This window comes from Vidua macroura, chromosome 8 (assembly GCF_024509145.1).
Source record: "Vidua macroura isolate BioBank_ID:100142 chromosome 8, ASM2450914v1, whole genome shotgun sequence".
Taxonomy (NCBI): Eukaryota; Metazoa; Chordata; class Aves; order Passeriformes; family Viduidae; genus Vidua; species Vidua macroura.
Window position 1 is genome coordinate 27288431 of NC_071578.1, and position 13910 is coordinate 27302340.

Below are 13910 nucleotides of genomic sequence, written 5' to 3' on the forward strand. Positions count from 1 at the left end.
GTTATGTTCTAGCAATGCATCTCCACACATCAGCAAACATTTGGGATCAGAGTATAGGTCAATGAATCTCGCTCAACACCTTAAACCCAAAGTAGAGGGCAAATAGGTACAGTGCTCACTTGTTTTCTTCACTAAAATAGGACAGACTTAAAGATAGTGTAAATGCAAGCTAAAAACTGAGAAACATGAACAGCTGTCGAAGGGTGTCTTAAAAATTCTCTTTACCTTTCTTCTCAGCAGTAAGAAAAAAAAATTCAGAGTCATTTTCTGCCTTTATATTCAGCAGCTGGAATTGCCAAGCAAGAGTAGAAGAGCCTTGTCTAGTGTTAGAAAATTCAAATTTGGACTTAGGGGTATTTGTGATGTAGTAAGATCCTTAGAAACTTGGGAGAGATGATAAAATTCAAAACATGCCAAATCATGCAAGTCCAAGAAAAGAACTTCTGTTGCTTCTCAAAATGGATTCCAAATTTCAGTCAAGGGAATCAAGGAAAATCTTGTGTGTTATGGTTGAATGCATAATAAGCTCTCAGAAGTGGATTTGGTGTCAAGTCCTTAAAATACCACGTATATAATTGTGTTCTCTATACACACTTGGGATACTGTAGTCCCAGAGTGTGGATTCAGGGTTCTGCTGTGGCAAAACATTCTGCTGCATGGTTTCTGTACTTTATCAGGGAAGATGGTTTTGTCTTCAGTGCCACAATTACTTAAAGATGAAAACTCCAAGGAAATACTGAAAAATGAGAAGTAAAAGTTTACACTGGATAATAGCCAAGAAATGTGGAACTGAATAAAGTATAATAGTAGTAAAAGGGAATGCTTGTCTTTCAGGGAAAAAAAAAAAACTCTCTTATTTTTAATACTACTTTCTCCTTCTCTCTTTAGGTAACTGTGCATAATCCAGAAAATCAGAGCTATCTGATAGCATACAAAGACTCTCAGCTCATAGTCTCCTCAGCTAAGTAAGTTGTAGAAAAAAATCCCCCAAAATCCCAGTTTTGCAAAATACCTCACATGGTAGGGTAAAAAAAAAAATGCTTTATATTGGAAGATTCTAGGGGTGAATGACCCCAAAATTTCCACTCTTACTTTTTCATTGAGTGAAGTTCATGTAAATGGGGGTTTGGGCAACTACCTGAGTACTACCAATGTGTAGGGCTGCTTCTGTTGGGTCTGTAGAAGCTGTAGACTGTGGATTCAGCTCCTGCTCTACTAAGAAGGAACACAGAAGAGGGTGAAGTGACGTTTATTTATTGTGTTTTCGTTATGCTTAAGTGTTTACTGGAATGGAGCATAGCAGAAGTGACAGTGTAACTAAGAATTAAAATAGTGAAATTTTGTTCTTGGCATTTCTCCCTGGCAGAGATTCTTGTACGAACACCTCTAACCCATTTATTAATCTGGGTGAGGTCTCAGTTGGCTGGCAGAGTCTGTCTGCCTCTTGTATTGCTCTTCATAACAGAACAAATGAAGCTGAAAGTTTGACTCTGCAGACCTCATTGGAAACATGATTTCGTGCTTATAGATTAAATATTTGGAGGATTTCTTTAAATTAAATTAAGCAAACCACAGTTTAATATGTTAGTTAAAACAGCATATATTTTTGACATTTATGGTTTTTGTAACTGAAATCAGTGTGGTGGTTTAACATGAAACTAATGTTACGCAGTAAAGTCATGCCTGTGGTCCATTAGTGTTACAAGATTAGAATTTTACTGCTGGGAAGTCATGTGTTTCTGAATGGGAGGAGTTCTGAGAAGAGAACAAGAGAACATTCTGGTAACACCGTCAGATCGTGTTGTGCTTGATAGTCAGAGGATATGAGAGGCTGGGTTTGTAGCAACAGGTGATATCTTTTGTAAGACCATGTGATGAAGCTGGAAAGGAAAATTAACTTGCTCTTGAAATATCAAGCTGATAAAGCTCTAAGATTTCCAGGTTTTTGTTTTCACAATTTCCAGTTGAGCTTATAAAAAGATTTTATAGGTGATAAGTTTGTTATCTGTCCCTACAGACTGGGTGTCAGAAAAATTCTGCATAAAGCTCTGTGTCAGGATTTTTTCCCTGTGAAACAAGTCTAAAGGTGGAATGTTCTGTATGTTGTAAAGATAATTTTGTTCTGCACCATCTCCCTGCAGAGCATTGCAGCATTGTGAGGAGTTAATCCAGCGATATAATCGTGCTGAAGACAGTATCTGTTTACCAGACAATAAGTCTGTGCCTCACCAGAATGTAACTAACCACGTGGGTAAAGCCGTGGAAGACTGTATGAGGGCCATCATTGGGGTCTTGCTCAACCTGACAAATGATAATGGTAAGACAACAAGTTTTTTGCATATTCTGTGCTGAGGTGTCAAATAAACCATTAGTGTAAATATTTTTTTGTATCGATGATGGTTTTTTCAGTCCAGTGCTATAAAGCAGTGTTCATGCTTACAGCCCTCAGTAATTTGTGTTTGCAAGCTGGGTGAGGAATTGCAAGTTTGAAATGTTCAGATGAGGGCTTGGACTGAGAGGGCCTGGTTTGGCATTAGAGCCAAAAGGTTTTTATTAGGCTGCTTACCATTATAAATGTGAGTGTTTTCACTATTGAGCCTCTGAACTCTTTGTTTGCAGAATGGGGTAGTACAAAAACAGGTGAACAAGATGGTCTGATAGGCACAGCGATGAATTGTGTGCTTCAGGTTCCAAAGTTCCTACCTCAAGAACAGAGATTTGATATCCGTGTATTGGTAAGTTCCTGTGCTTCTCATATCAACAGAAAATTATTTACCTCCTTCTTGTGCATTGAGCTGTTCTGGTTCCTTATTAAGGAATTGTTTCCCCTACAGTTTTCAGTGACCACATATATACCTAAAGTGAGGTACTTCATTTCTGTAAGGATTTGGTGGGTTTGAGTGTTTTTTTCCCTGTGTTTGGTGGGAAAAGCTTGATGAACAAAGAGATTTAGCTAAATAAGTATGTGAATTAATAAACATCTTTTCAGTTTTGGAAATATGGTTGATACTATTGTTTGAGTTAAAAGCTTTGTCAGATTTACCTCAGCTTATATAAAATGGGTCAGAGTGGCCTAATAACAGCAGTGAAATTGCGTATGTGAAGGATCGCTTATGAACATAAGCTCAGGGTTGGACACCTGAATCCCTAACCTCTGTAAAGGAATTCTCAGCCTCAAAAATGTTTTCATGTTCAGAATTGGAAAAACAGAGATTCCTGCATAAAATTTCTCCTGTACGGGGGGTCTCTGTTCTATCTTGTATTTCTTTAAATTCTGATCCCCCTGTCTGTCAGACTGTTTCATAAGTTGTGTATTCTCAGAAAGATAAGGCCAAAGATGTTTATCTAAATAGATGTTTTTTGCTAAATCATCTTTTTTGCAACGTGTGTAATCTTTTTTAACTCCCCAATTTTGCAGGGATTGGGTCTGTTGATCAATCTCGTGGAATACAGTGCCCGGAACAGGCACTGCCTTGTCAATATGGAAACATCGTGTTCTTTTGACTCCTTGTGTACGGGCGAAGGAGACGAAAGCCTGAAGATAACTGGACAGATTGATGCTGTTCAGGCTTTAGTGCAGGTGAGAAGTGCTTGTCCTCCAGTAGTTCCCATTTCTCATTATCAGACTGTCGGGAGGAAGGGAGAACTCAGCAATGAAAGTGTGTCAGTTTTTCTGTTCAGCATTTTGAGGAGTGGAGCAAGGTAGGGGGAAGATTGCTGCTCACAACTCTGACTTCTGCAGTGCTGTTCATTACAGAAACAGCTTCTCTGTAAAAGACAGTGGTTTACAGACATCCAGTAAAACTCTTTTGTTCCCATACAATTTATTTCTAGTTTTATTGCTCCTAGATTATTTACTTTGACTTTTGTTTTAAACCATCTGTAAGCTACTTTTCTCTTACATACTTTGCTTCCATTATTTTTTTAAAGTACTGCGTTTTTGGGACTTGCAACTTTAAATTAATAAACAAGATCATCCTTTATACAAAGCAATAAAATACAGATGTAATGATTATGGATGTGGAATAGCATTCTTAAATTGACTGTAAAAAAAAAGTCAATAAAATGAAGAAATTAAAATACAAAATTGTTAAAAAAAAGAAATCCACCAATAACTTTGGTAAATGAGTTTCACCATGCAAACTAAAATGAAAAAGTTGAAAGAAAATGACAGATATCTTGTTTCAGAAGAGTTCATCTTACGGATGCTTTTAGCAGTTGTATTTAACTTTGTGAAATAACTGTCCAGTAGCAGACAAAAAAAAATCAGTAAAAATAATAATATTAAATATCTTAATGAATATAGCTTGGCGAAGCAATATTTAAAACTAGTGGTTGTATGGTTCAGGAAATAATTCACAAGAAATAAGTGTCTAATATGGGATTCCTGTTCATTAACATTCTTTGCTAAGTCATTTTAAATGACTCCTTCATATTTGTGCTCTAAGAAAGCCAAGAAGGAATAATTAGCATGAAAAGAAAAGGAAAATTGATAGAGAACAAAAATGGACAGGAAATTATGGCAGCTTTTAGTCTTCCAGCCGTGTCTCAAGGAAAGTGATTAAACTTTTATGATGCCCAAGAGGATCCTGTCAAGTGGTTCAGCACCAGGCAGGGAAGTCTTTCTGTGGAGCACAACACTGGTGTTGGGCCAGGTTATGTTTTCCTTTGAGGAAGAAAAGCCTATTGTTAAGAAAAGTATTGAAAGCTAATTGTATTAAGTGGTGAATTGTGAACAGGAAATAAAAGTATTAAGTCAATGTGTTTAGGGTTTAGTTTCTAACAGAAATTCTCCTGGAATTCCCCACATCAGCTGTTCCTGGAGTGTGAGCGAGCGGCACAGCTGGCCGAGAGCCAGACGGACGAGCTGATTAAAGAAGCTCCCACAGCTCAGCACGATAAGAGTGGGGAATGGCAGGAGACAAGTGGGGAGATCCAGTGGGTCTCCACAGAGAAGTCAGATAGTACTGAGGAGAAGGATAAGAAGGAGGAAGATGATGAAGAACTTGATCTTAATAAAGGTATGTTGTCTGGCTGTGATGAGCTCAGAAAAGGCAAAGAACAGTGTGATTGTATAAAATCCCTCCTTGTCCTCTGCTGCCTATCTACATCTAGTCTCTAGGGCTGGGATTTCCTCAGTGTATCCCAGGTGAAACTGCTGCATAAATAGGAGCCATTCAGATCTGAAGCATGAGAAGTAGAAGCTGTTATGCTACTTTTACCTTCTATCTGTTTCTTAACAAAACAAAATAAACCCCAAAAGAAACAGAAAAAAAACCCAGAAATTTTTGGGACACTCCGTGTACAAAATATTCTGGAAAGGATGGCTTTTAGGCTGTTACCTTGTTCTTCTGGAACAGTCCTTGAAAGTTACCTGCCTTAATTTTGTTTTCCAGGGTTCTTGTTTCAATCTACTTTAAGGGTTGGGGTTTTTTCCCCTTCTCTCTCTATTTGCCTATTCTGTCCCCATCTGCTTTGTGTCTGAGCTTTGTGTCTTTGTTTCATCAGTGGTGTCCGAGGTACCTGTGTAGTGCATTGATGTACTGCATCTTTGGTAGCTTGTTCCAGGAATTTGAGTATCTCTGACCTGTTACATAGTTTGTCTCTTGAAAATGGATCTGAAACATCATTCCTTCTTGTTTAATCTTCTAGTAGTAGATGCAGTGTATGACTTTTAATAGTGTTTTCATCTTATGTTAATAGGTGTGGTATATTACTTTCTCCAAGTTTGCTTTATATCCTTCCTCCTTTTTTTAGCTCCATCAACTGGTGTCTGTAGTTATTTGTAGTTTTTCCCAAAATGCTGTCGTCAGCAGAAAATGCTGTGCCTGTTATCCTTAATACAATAAACTACTTTGGGGGAAGTTTTAGAGGCATATAGTATCACATGAAACATTTGCATTGGTAGTTCGGGGTGTTCAGCATACCATTTGCACATTGAAATGGCAAATGACAAAATACTGTGCAGCAGAATGAGTTGAAACTGAATGAAGACCATTTTTCTTGTCAAGAATGTGCTGCTGAGTCAGTAAGTGTGGTGTTTCCTGATCTCTGAAATCTCAGTCGAAAAGCTCGTTTTGTTTGAGGAAAAGCATTCTGCAAAGTGATAATGAAGGATTGTATTTGCAGCAGTAAAAGATACCAGCTGCTTAGAGAATACAATAGACTGTTGTCTCTTTTACAGCTCTTCAGCATGCTGGGAAGCACATGGAAGACTGCATTGTGGCCTCATACACAGCATTGCTTCTAGGCTGTCTCTGCCAGGAGAGTCCAGTAAGGGAATAAGTTGATCTTAAGTCCAGTAGAATGTTTAATGAAGTGATAATTTGCTGTATTGAAAGGGGGTTATTAAATTTGGCTTCAGTGTGAGCAATATGTTGGTGAACCTACACTGATGTATACAGTTTTGGGAAGAGTTGCCAGAGTTACTCCAGCCAAAACAGATTTTTTTTAACATCACTGTGTTTATCAAAAACAGTTGGAATTGAATATTTGACCTCTTTTACCTCTCTCTCCTTCCTTGTAGCCAGCAAAAGAATTAACTTTGGAAAGGCAGAGGAAAATTGGCTAAGCCCTTCTCAGTAGTTTTAGTAAGCAAGTTACCATCAGACTTATTTATTCTTCATCAGTCTGCTTTAGTTTTTTCTTCCATTGAAATTAGATGAACTTGTGTGTGTCCCTATTAGTTCAAAATAATTATCTTGGATTGCAAATATGTAATAGAAAGCTGAAGTTAAAAATATGGAACTCCAATGGCTGAGAACTCAGTAAAGTCTCCTACCAAAAACAAGTTCACGTGAAAATGAGTTCAGACCTGCCTTCAGGCTTGTCTGAATTCACCATGGTGCAGAAATGGCCTTTAAGGTACTGTTCTGTGTCTTAGGACTGATCAGTGTCCATAACACTTTTAGTGTTCTGAGTGAGACTGACAATGCGATCAGTAATTCTCAGCCCTTCACAGCTGTAAAGGGAGAGCCTCTCCCTATCAGGGGAGTGATCTGGTGGCTTGGTAATCTTTTTTAGTCTTTTTTTTTTCTTTTTTTCTTTTTTTTTAAACTTCAAAAAACCAACCATAAAAATTATTTTAGCAATTTGTTTTCTAGAAACATAAACATAGTGAAGATATGAGTATTGCTTAAAAGAGGCTTAAATATATAAATAAATATACTTGTCGTAGTGCATCTCACATGCAGAGCATTATAGTTCTGTGGCAGAAGAATGTTTCCCAAATAAGATTGTTTTATTTCTTAGATCAATGTGACTACTGTGAGAGAGTACTTACCTGAAGGGGACTTCTCGATAATGACTGAAATGCTCAAAAAATTTCTCAGTTTTATGAACCTTACTGTAAGTAATATATATTTCAAATTGATGTTTGAAGATATTTTTGTAACTTTGTTTTCTGTTAATATTTTATGCATTTTTAGAAGCATTAATATTTTTTAGTTTGTGTCTTCATAGAGCACAGGAGGATATTTTGTTTTTTAATACTGAAAGGCCATTTGTCTGTCATAATTTTGTCTGTCATTATATTGTGATTGGCCAGGAAGATATTTCTGAATTGGCTGCCTGAACCTAGTTGCTTTTACTGATGCATAATTGTAAATAGTAAAATTCTGAAAATACAATAGCTCTCTGATATTTGAAGGAGGTGCTACAAATGCTTGTTTGTTACTTGTGTTTTCTGTTGCATTTCCAGTGTGCTGTTGGAACAACAGGCCAGAAATCTATCTCTAGGGTGATTGAATACTTGGAACACTGCTAGATACTTAACTTCCGCTGCAGGCACTCTAATGCTGGAGCTACCCTTAGACAAAAGAAGTCGCCATGAAAGAAGTCCTTGAAGGATATACCAAGAGCATTCATCTGTGTCATTCGTGTTCGGATTTTTAAGGCTACCTGGTCTCTTAACCATGCATTCAGCATTTTCTAAAAGACAGTTACTACATCAATCTGCAACTATCAAAAATGAGGGGAAAAAGGTTCTGAGGAAAGTAAATAAAGAAACCTTGCTGTTTATGATGCAGTGCAGTATTTAAATATTTTTGGCAGGGTTTACCCTCCCTATCTTTTTTCTTGCTTTGTTCGTGACAAGTTTCAAGGGGAAAAACTTGCTGCTGATAGTGCAACTGCTGTTTACTGTTGAGCCACTGTTTCATGCCAGCCAGGTGCAAAGGCAGCTTAGCTACTGAGGTATCAAACAAATGTTCTAATAAAGAAGTTCTGGACAGCAGCACCGCTCCTATTTGAGTTTAATTTGCTCCTGCTTTTTTTATTACTAGATTATTCCAAAATCATAAAATATAAATTTTTAAATACTTTTGTGATTTTAACTACTGTCTATATTTAAAATTTGTTGGAATCCAAAGAGGTGAGGATTGGATAGTTTATTTTTTATACTGTTTTGATTGAAATTAGGTCATTGAACTATTTCTCAGTTCTAAAACTCCCGTGGCCCATGTACTGTAACCTGCTAGACCATAACGCTTTGTAGTTCCAAGAGCATGCAGACCCATAAACACACAAAGCCATTGAGGGTATGTTATACACTAAAGGAATAGTGACTGTAAAAAGTTATGACCTGTTCAAAATGCAAGTGAAATAAAGAAAGAAAAGAACCCCAAACCATTTAAAAAACACTCACTCGCAGGGTAGTTTACACTTCCGATAAGCAAAAACTTTGAAATGCTGTTTTAATTTGTTTCAAGGAAGAACTCAAGGTGTGTTTTATAATGTTGAATACAATTAATTTGGATGCTTTAGGGGGAATCATTTTAAAGAAGCTAAAACACCAATGGGGATTAATGTTTCCAGCTGACATAATCTTTCTATTTCATCCTTCTGTAGTATGACAGAGTTGAAATGCATACAACACAAAGCCTTAAATTGCTGATATAGCTAAGATTTTGTTCAGTCTGAGGTCTAGTTCACAGCAAAGCATTGTGTTTGAGGACTTAAGTGGAACAAAGAATCCCAGAAAATACATGACTTTTTAAACTATTTTTTTCTTGCACTCACTATTCAGACCAACAGAATTGATTATTAAGTATTTTTATTAAGGTGGTCTTGAATATTTGCAGACTGTTCTGCGATCTGCTTCGTTGACATTTTTAAATATACCTGTATAGGTAGTTACATCATGTTACTCCATTGAATTTGTAAAACTTGAAGCCATAAAAATATTAGTTCTATGTATAATGAGGGGGAAATAACAGGAAATCTAACCTGCTTTTAGATCTTGTGTTATCTCCGTGTATAAAGTTAAGAACTTGTGCTTTTGTATCAGTGCCAGCTGTAAATTTTTTACATACAGTGGCTGCCTTCTATGTCTTCCTATTTTTGATAATGCAGATTGTTGGGAATTCTGTAAGGAAGTAACTGATTAACGGCAAAAATCTTACGTTGGTCATATTTTTTGCATTTTCTCTCATCACCTTCTAAAACTTAGTGTATCAGTGTAACTTAGAAAAGTTTTTGAGGTTGTGTTCCCCTTCTTCAAAAAAAAAAAACCAAAACAGTATTGAGAGAGGGAAAAGGTATATGTAAATGATCTGCATGAGGAGAAAATTATTAAATATTTGGCCCATCTAGTTTTCGGATTTTAGAGATTTTCACATCTATAATGAGATTTCAAATTGATTATGTAGTTTCATGTGGAGAGATGGCAAGAGAAAAGAAGATGCAAATGTGATGATAGGGGAAAGCAGGGACAACTACCTTTCTTTGTTACACTGGTAATTGTTTGGGAATTGATTTACCTCAGTGTTTAACAGGTTTTTTTTTAAATGTAACTAATTGTCAAGCACTGACAAATGCAGATTTTTTTTTTTTTTTGAGGGTGGGGGGAGAAATCACCCTGTGAACTGCAGTGCATTTTTGTGTGTTAGACCCTCAAATAACTCTGCGTTAAAGGGTACTTGAGGTCAACTTGCAAATTAAAGTTTTAAAGTAACATTTTTTCCATTGTAAATATTTGTGTAAATACTCTCAATTGGAAATTAGAACAGTAGAGTACTTTTCTGAATCCAATCCTATTTTTATTTTATACAGTATTTCTCAGCTGTGATCTTTGGAGCAAAAGCCAACGGCAGGAAAAATAGTTTGTACCAGTTTCATGAAGTATGTCTTTGGGTTTTTGTAAATAATTTTAACTCAAATAAAATTGCTACTTTCAATACATATCTTGTCTTTTAACATGCAATAAAACACTCCTCTGAGTGATTGCAGAAGGAAGGCAGTGTCAGGTAAATTGCTAAAAGAAAAACTGAAAAAAACAAAAAAGGATGACAAAAATGATCAAGGAGTGTTCTGAATGTAGTGCTTTGCTTTTCACCTGTGTGTTGGGACAACAAATTTCAATGCCTGAACCTGAGGCTGTGGTCAGTCGAACCAGCCAGGGCTGGAAATTTTCTGGAGATGATGTATTGTGATACATTTTGGAGTTCTCTGCTCAAGTTGATCTTTCAGTAACAACCCTGGAGAGCTCTAGTCAGAATACCATAAATGTGATAGAGCACAGGGAAAATGGCACAGTCCTTATGGTGAGACTTTTCACATCATGGAGGGTGTTAATGGCTTTCTTAAGTGAAAAGGGAGGAAATTACCATGAATGTTGCTCTGTTTCTTGATTAACACGAGTGATGGTTTAATTTCAGGATGGATTTTTTCCCATGGATTTTTCCTTGATTGGTACAACTAGCTATGGGTACCATATGCAATAATTCATGAGCTGTAACGTGAGTTGAATGTGATGTGTCATCTCATTGCCGCTTTGAACAAGCAGCAGCATAATGTAACATTTTCTGTGCTGTGAGGGAATGGTACTGGAGTTTGAAACATGGAACAGTGTGTTATTAGTGTGTGGCACTGTAAGAGCCAAATGCAGTTTTATGTAAGCAAATGCTTTTAAAAAATCTGGTAAGAGTATTTCCTCTTCTTTTGTTGGTAGTTATGTAAGGAAGCATTGTGTGTGAATGCTCAGTGGTGACATCAGCATTTTCAGATTAACAGGATAATTGTGACGTTTCTACAGAAGATTTAGGAGTCACAGCCTTTCTCATAAATTATTTCCCTTTCAATCTGTTTTGAAGTGCTTGATTTGCATAGGAGGAAGTGACGTGGTCTGATATGTATGGCACTGATTTATCTCTATTTCCTTTCTGGGCATAACTAAGCAGAAGCCAGAGTATACTTGGTTAACTGGGGCTATAACCAGGCAAGCCCACATAGCTTTTCCAATAAGGTTTCTTTTCATTAATGTGGTACTTTTCTTGTTTAAAAGGCATGGAAAACCAAAAGTGTGAATTTAAGTTCAAAAGATAAAGAGGATTTAGGTAACTGCCATTCTTCTGTATCAAGCCTGCCCTTATTGGATAGCCTGTTAATTGGGTTTTTGAAGATAATGAGATAAGAATTTACCCTGAATTCCAGTAGCCAAGTGTTTTCAAAACCAGGCCACTGTAGTTTTTGATACTGCTGCATCTGTTCCTCTGTGTAATATATTAATTTGTCTTTGGAAAAAGGACACTACTGGGTTCTTTCAGCTGTGTGGAACAGAAACCTTTCATACATACTCTTTTTCACTTGCCTTAAAGGTGCCCTATCTAAGGGATTGTAATTTATTAAGATGCAGCATCAGTGGGTTCAGATAGTCTTACTGTAAATAAAAATGAAACCATTATAAATAATGCAACTGCTGGAAGTCCTTACCCAAGGGTAGATTGGTTTGCTAATGCCACAGGATCTTTATTCCAGCTGTGCAAACTGAACTGAATTTGCAGCTGTAGGTTGTGGCCCAGGTAGCCACGCTTGGTGTGTGACAGCAGTGCTCTGGTGATGCACAGGGTCTAAGGAGCCCTGGGGGCTGTAAGGAGCCCTGGGGACAGCAGCCTTGCTGGGAGCAAAGGGAGCTGCTCTGGAGAGAGCCTGACATCTGAGAGGCAGATGTGTCACATCTGTCACTTACTGTCTTCAGATTTATCTCCACACCTCCTAACCTGCAACTTGAACTTCATCACTTTGGAGAAGTAAACGCCAGAGACTTCCTCTCCATGTGTGGAAAGCCACATTGGTAAATAATGAAGAGTTGTGCAGGTAGTAGTACCTATTTCCAGAAATCTGATCTGTCTTAGGTGGACCAAAGTTACTTAAAGGAAGGTTCATTGAACTTCTGCAGAGTAAAATCAGGTGATATCTAAAAGGGGACTCTGCTTAGAGTAAAAGAAAGAATAACATGAATTGTATTAGGTACACTGCTTAGTGTAGGCATCTTTTAAATTTCCTGTATTGTAACAGAAGATTCAGTGGTGTCTCTGCATTTAGTTTTTTAAAAGTAACAGGAAGAATGTTAACCTGGGGTGCGAAGTGGCTGAAATGATGTCATTCCAGCTGTAAAGCTTGACCCTGTGATTATATCCTAGAAGGACAGTTATTTTGTTTCTCGCTGTCTCCAGTACATAAGGCATGAAAACCAAGGTAAAAGGCATTACTGCAGAAGTTTGAAGTGAGAAAGGGAGGGAAGGAGTTGATTTTGTCAAATGATACCATTCAGGAGCCTTGCACACACCTTACCTGTGTGAATGATGTCAAAGTTGTGGAACTGTGGGGTTTTGTTTGTGGATGTTTTGTTGGCCTCTTACCCCAAACATGTCTCTTGAAAGCATTTCTGGGGCAAAAATTTTAAAATATCCAGGCAGAGTTGTTTTCTGATCCACTGTTAAATTTATAGTCTGAATTGAGTTGAAGTACAAACCATAAGGAAGTCTTGGACTAAGATCACTTTATGTCACAGCTCTGTGTAGAGGCATGAATTTGGGTTCAAAAGCTTGATATTCAGGTTACGGAGCCTTAAAAAGGAGTTCAGTAATGTGTTATATAAAACTGCTGTGTAACACCTGGTGTCATTTTGCTGGCTCACATTTTAAATTTTGTCTTCATTTGACAAGGAATTTTAAAGCAAAGCTATCTTATCCAAATTAAAAATACCTAGGCTGAAGTGAAATTGTACTTCAGCAGCAGAAATTGAACATTATAAATTAAATAGAAGTGATGCAATTATTGTTTGTAGTGTCTTCTACCCTATTTTTAAAACCTAGCTATAAATTTTTAATAAGGAAATTCTTTTTCTTAGTGGAAGAATCTGATTGTAGTTTGTGTGCTGAGTATATTCATGCATCTGAAACATCCAGTTTCAGAATGGAGCTTCATACTGCAAAACAATGGTATTTTGTGATACCTTAGATTACAGTGAGAGCCTTACTGAGGCTTTTGTGAGAAAAAATTTGTAGCAATTTTAGCCCAGATAATCATACAAGTCCCCTCTTATTTAATACAGGTTCTAATGGTTATTCAAGTATAATTTCAAATGTGAGACAAAAGCAAACACACAGGATTTCAAGTCAGTTAAGTATCCCTGTAGAATATAAATTGAAATTACTGGAAAAAACCAGTAATCTAGAATGATTTTTTTAGTCTATAATACATCCAGTCTACGACTGTAAAAAGAAAAAAAAAAAACCCAAAACCTAAAATCATTCTGTTGAGAGAACTAAATTTTGATGCTCCTCACAAGAAGAGACAAATATACATCTATATTTGTGTTGTTATACAATGTTAAGAGGTTTATACAAAGATGAACTGTATTTTAATTTTATGTAATACTTGTGATTAGCATTCAGAAGTTCTCAGGAGAACTGGTTTGTGCTCTTTGATGCGTGAGACAGCTTCAGCTTTTTTAAAATCTGAAAATACCGTAGGATCAATGTGCTTTGGTTTCTGAACTTTGCTACCTGGGGACCAAGTGAAGCAGCTCTTGAACTACAGGTGTCCTGTCCTTCTCTGCAGATTTTACCTGGTCACCATTTTCAAAATGCTCAATTCAAAGCCTGCTAAGCTCAGTCAGTCCTGCATTG

At 37.0% G+C, this 13910-nt stretch overlaps 1 protein-coding gene across 5 annotated transcripts in view; it reads left to right on the top strand.

The window, feature by feature from the left end:
- The window catches only part of WAPL (WAPL cohesin release factor), a 64926-nt gene extending 54747 nt beyond the window's left edge, over nt 1-10179 (top strand). For 3 of the 5 annotated variants that reach the window (XM_053983609.1, XM_053983610.1, XM_053983611.1), the window contains exons 12-18: nt 889-965; nt 2142-2317; nt 2620-2735; nt 3419-3580; nt 4814-5021; nt 6185-6273; nt 7252-7640. In XM_053983609.1, the coding sequence (XP_053839584.1) occupies nt 889-965; nt 2142-2317; nt 2620-2735; nt 3419-3580; nt 4814-5021; nt 6185-6273; nt 7252-7446 (1023 nt within the window). In that variant the 3' untranslated portion in view covers nt 7447-7640. Of the gene's footprint in view, nt 1-888; nt 966-2141; nt 2318-2619; nt 2736-3418; nt 3581-4813; nt 5022-6184; nt 6274-7251; nt 7641-7699 lie in introns of those variants that run through there. The other 2 variants (XM_053983612.1, XM_053983613.1) reach the window with 1 other exon arrangement.
- The last annotated feature ends 3731 nt before the right edge of the window (nt 10180-13910 follow it).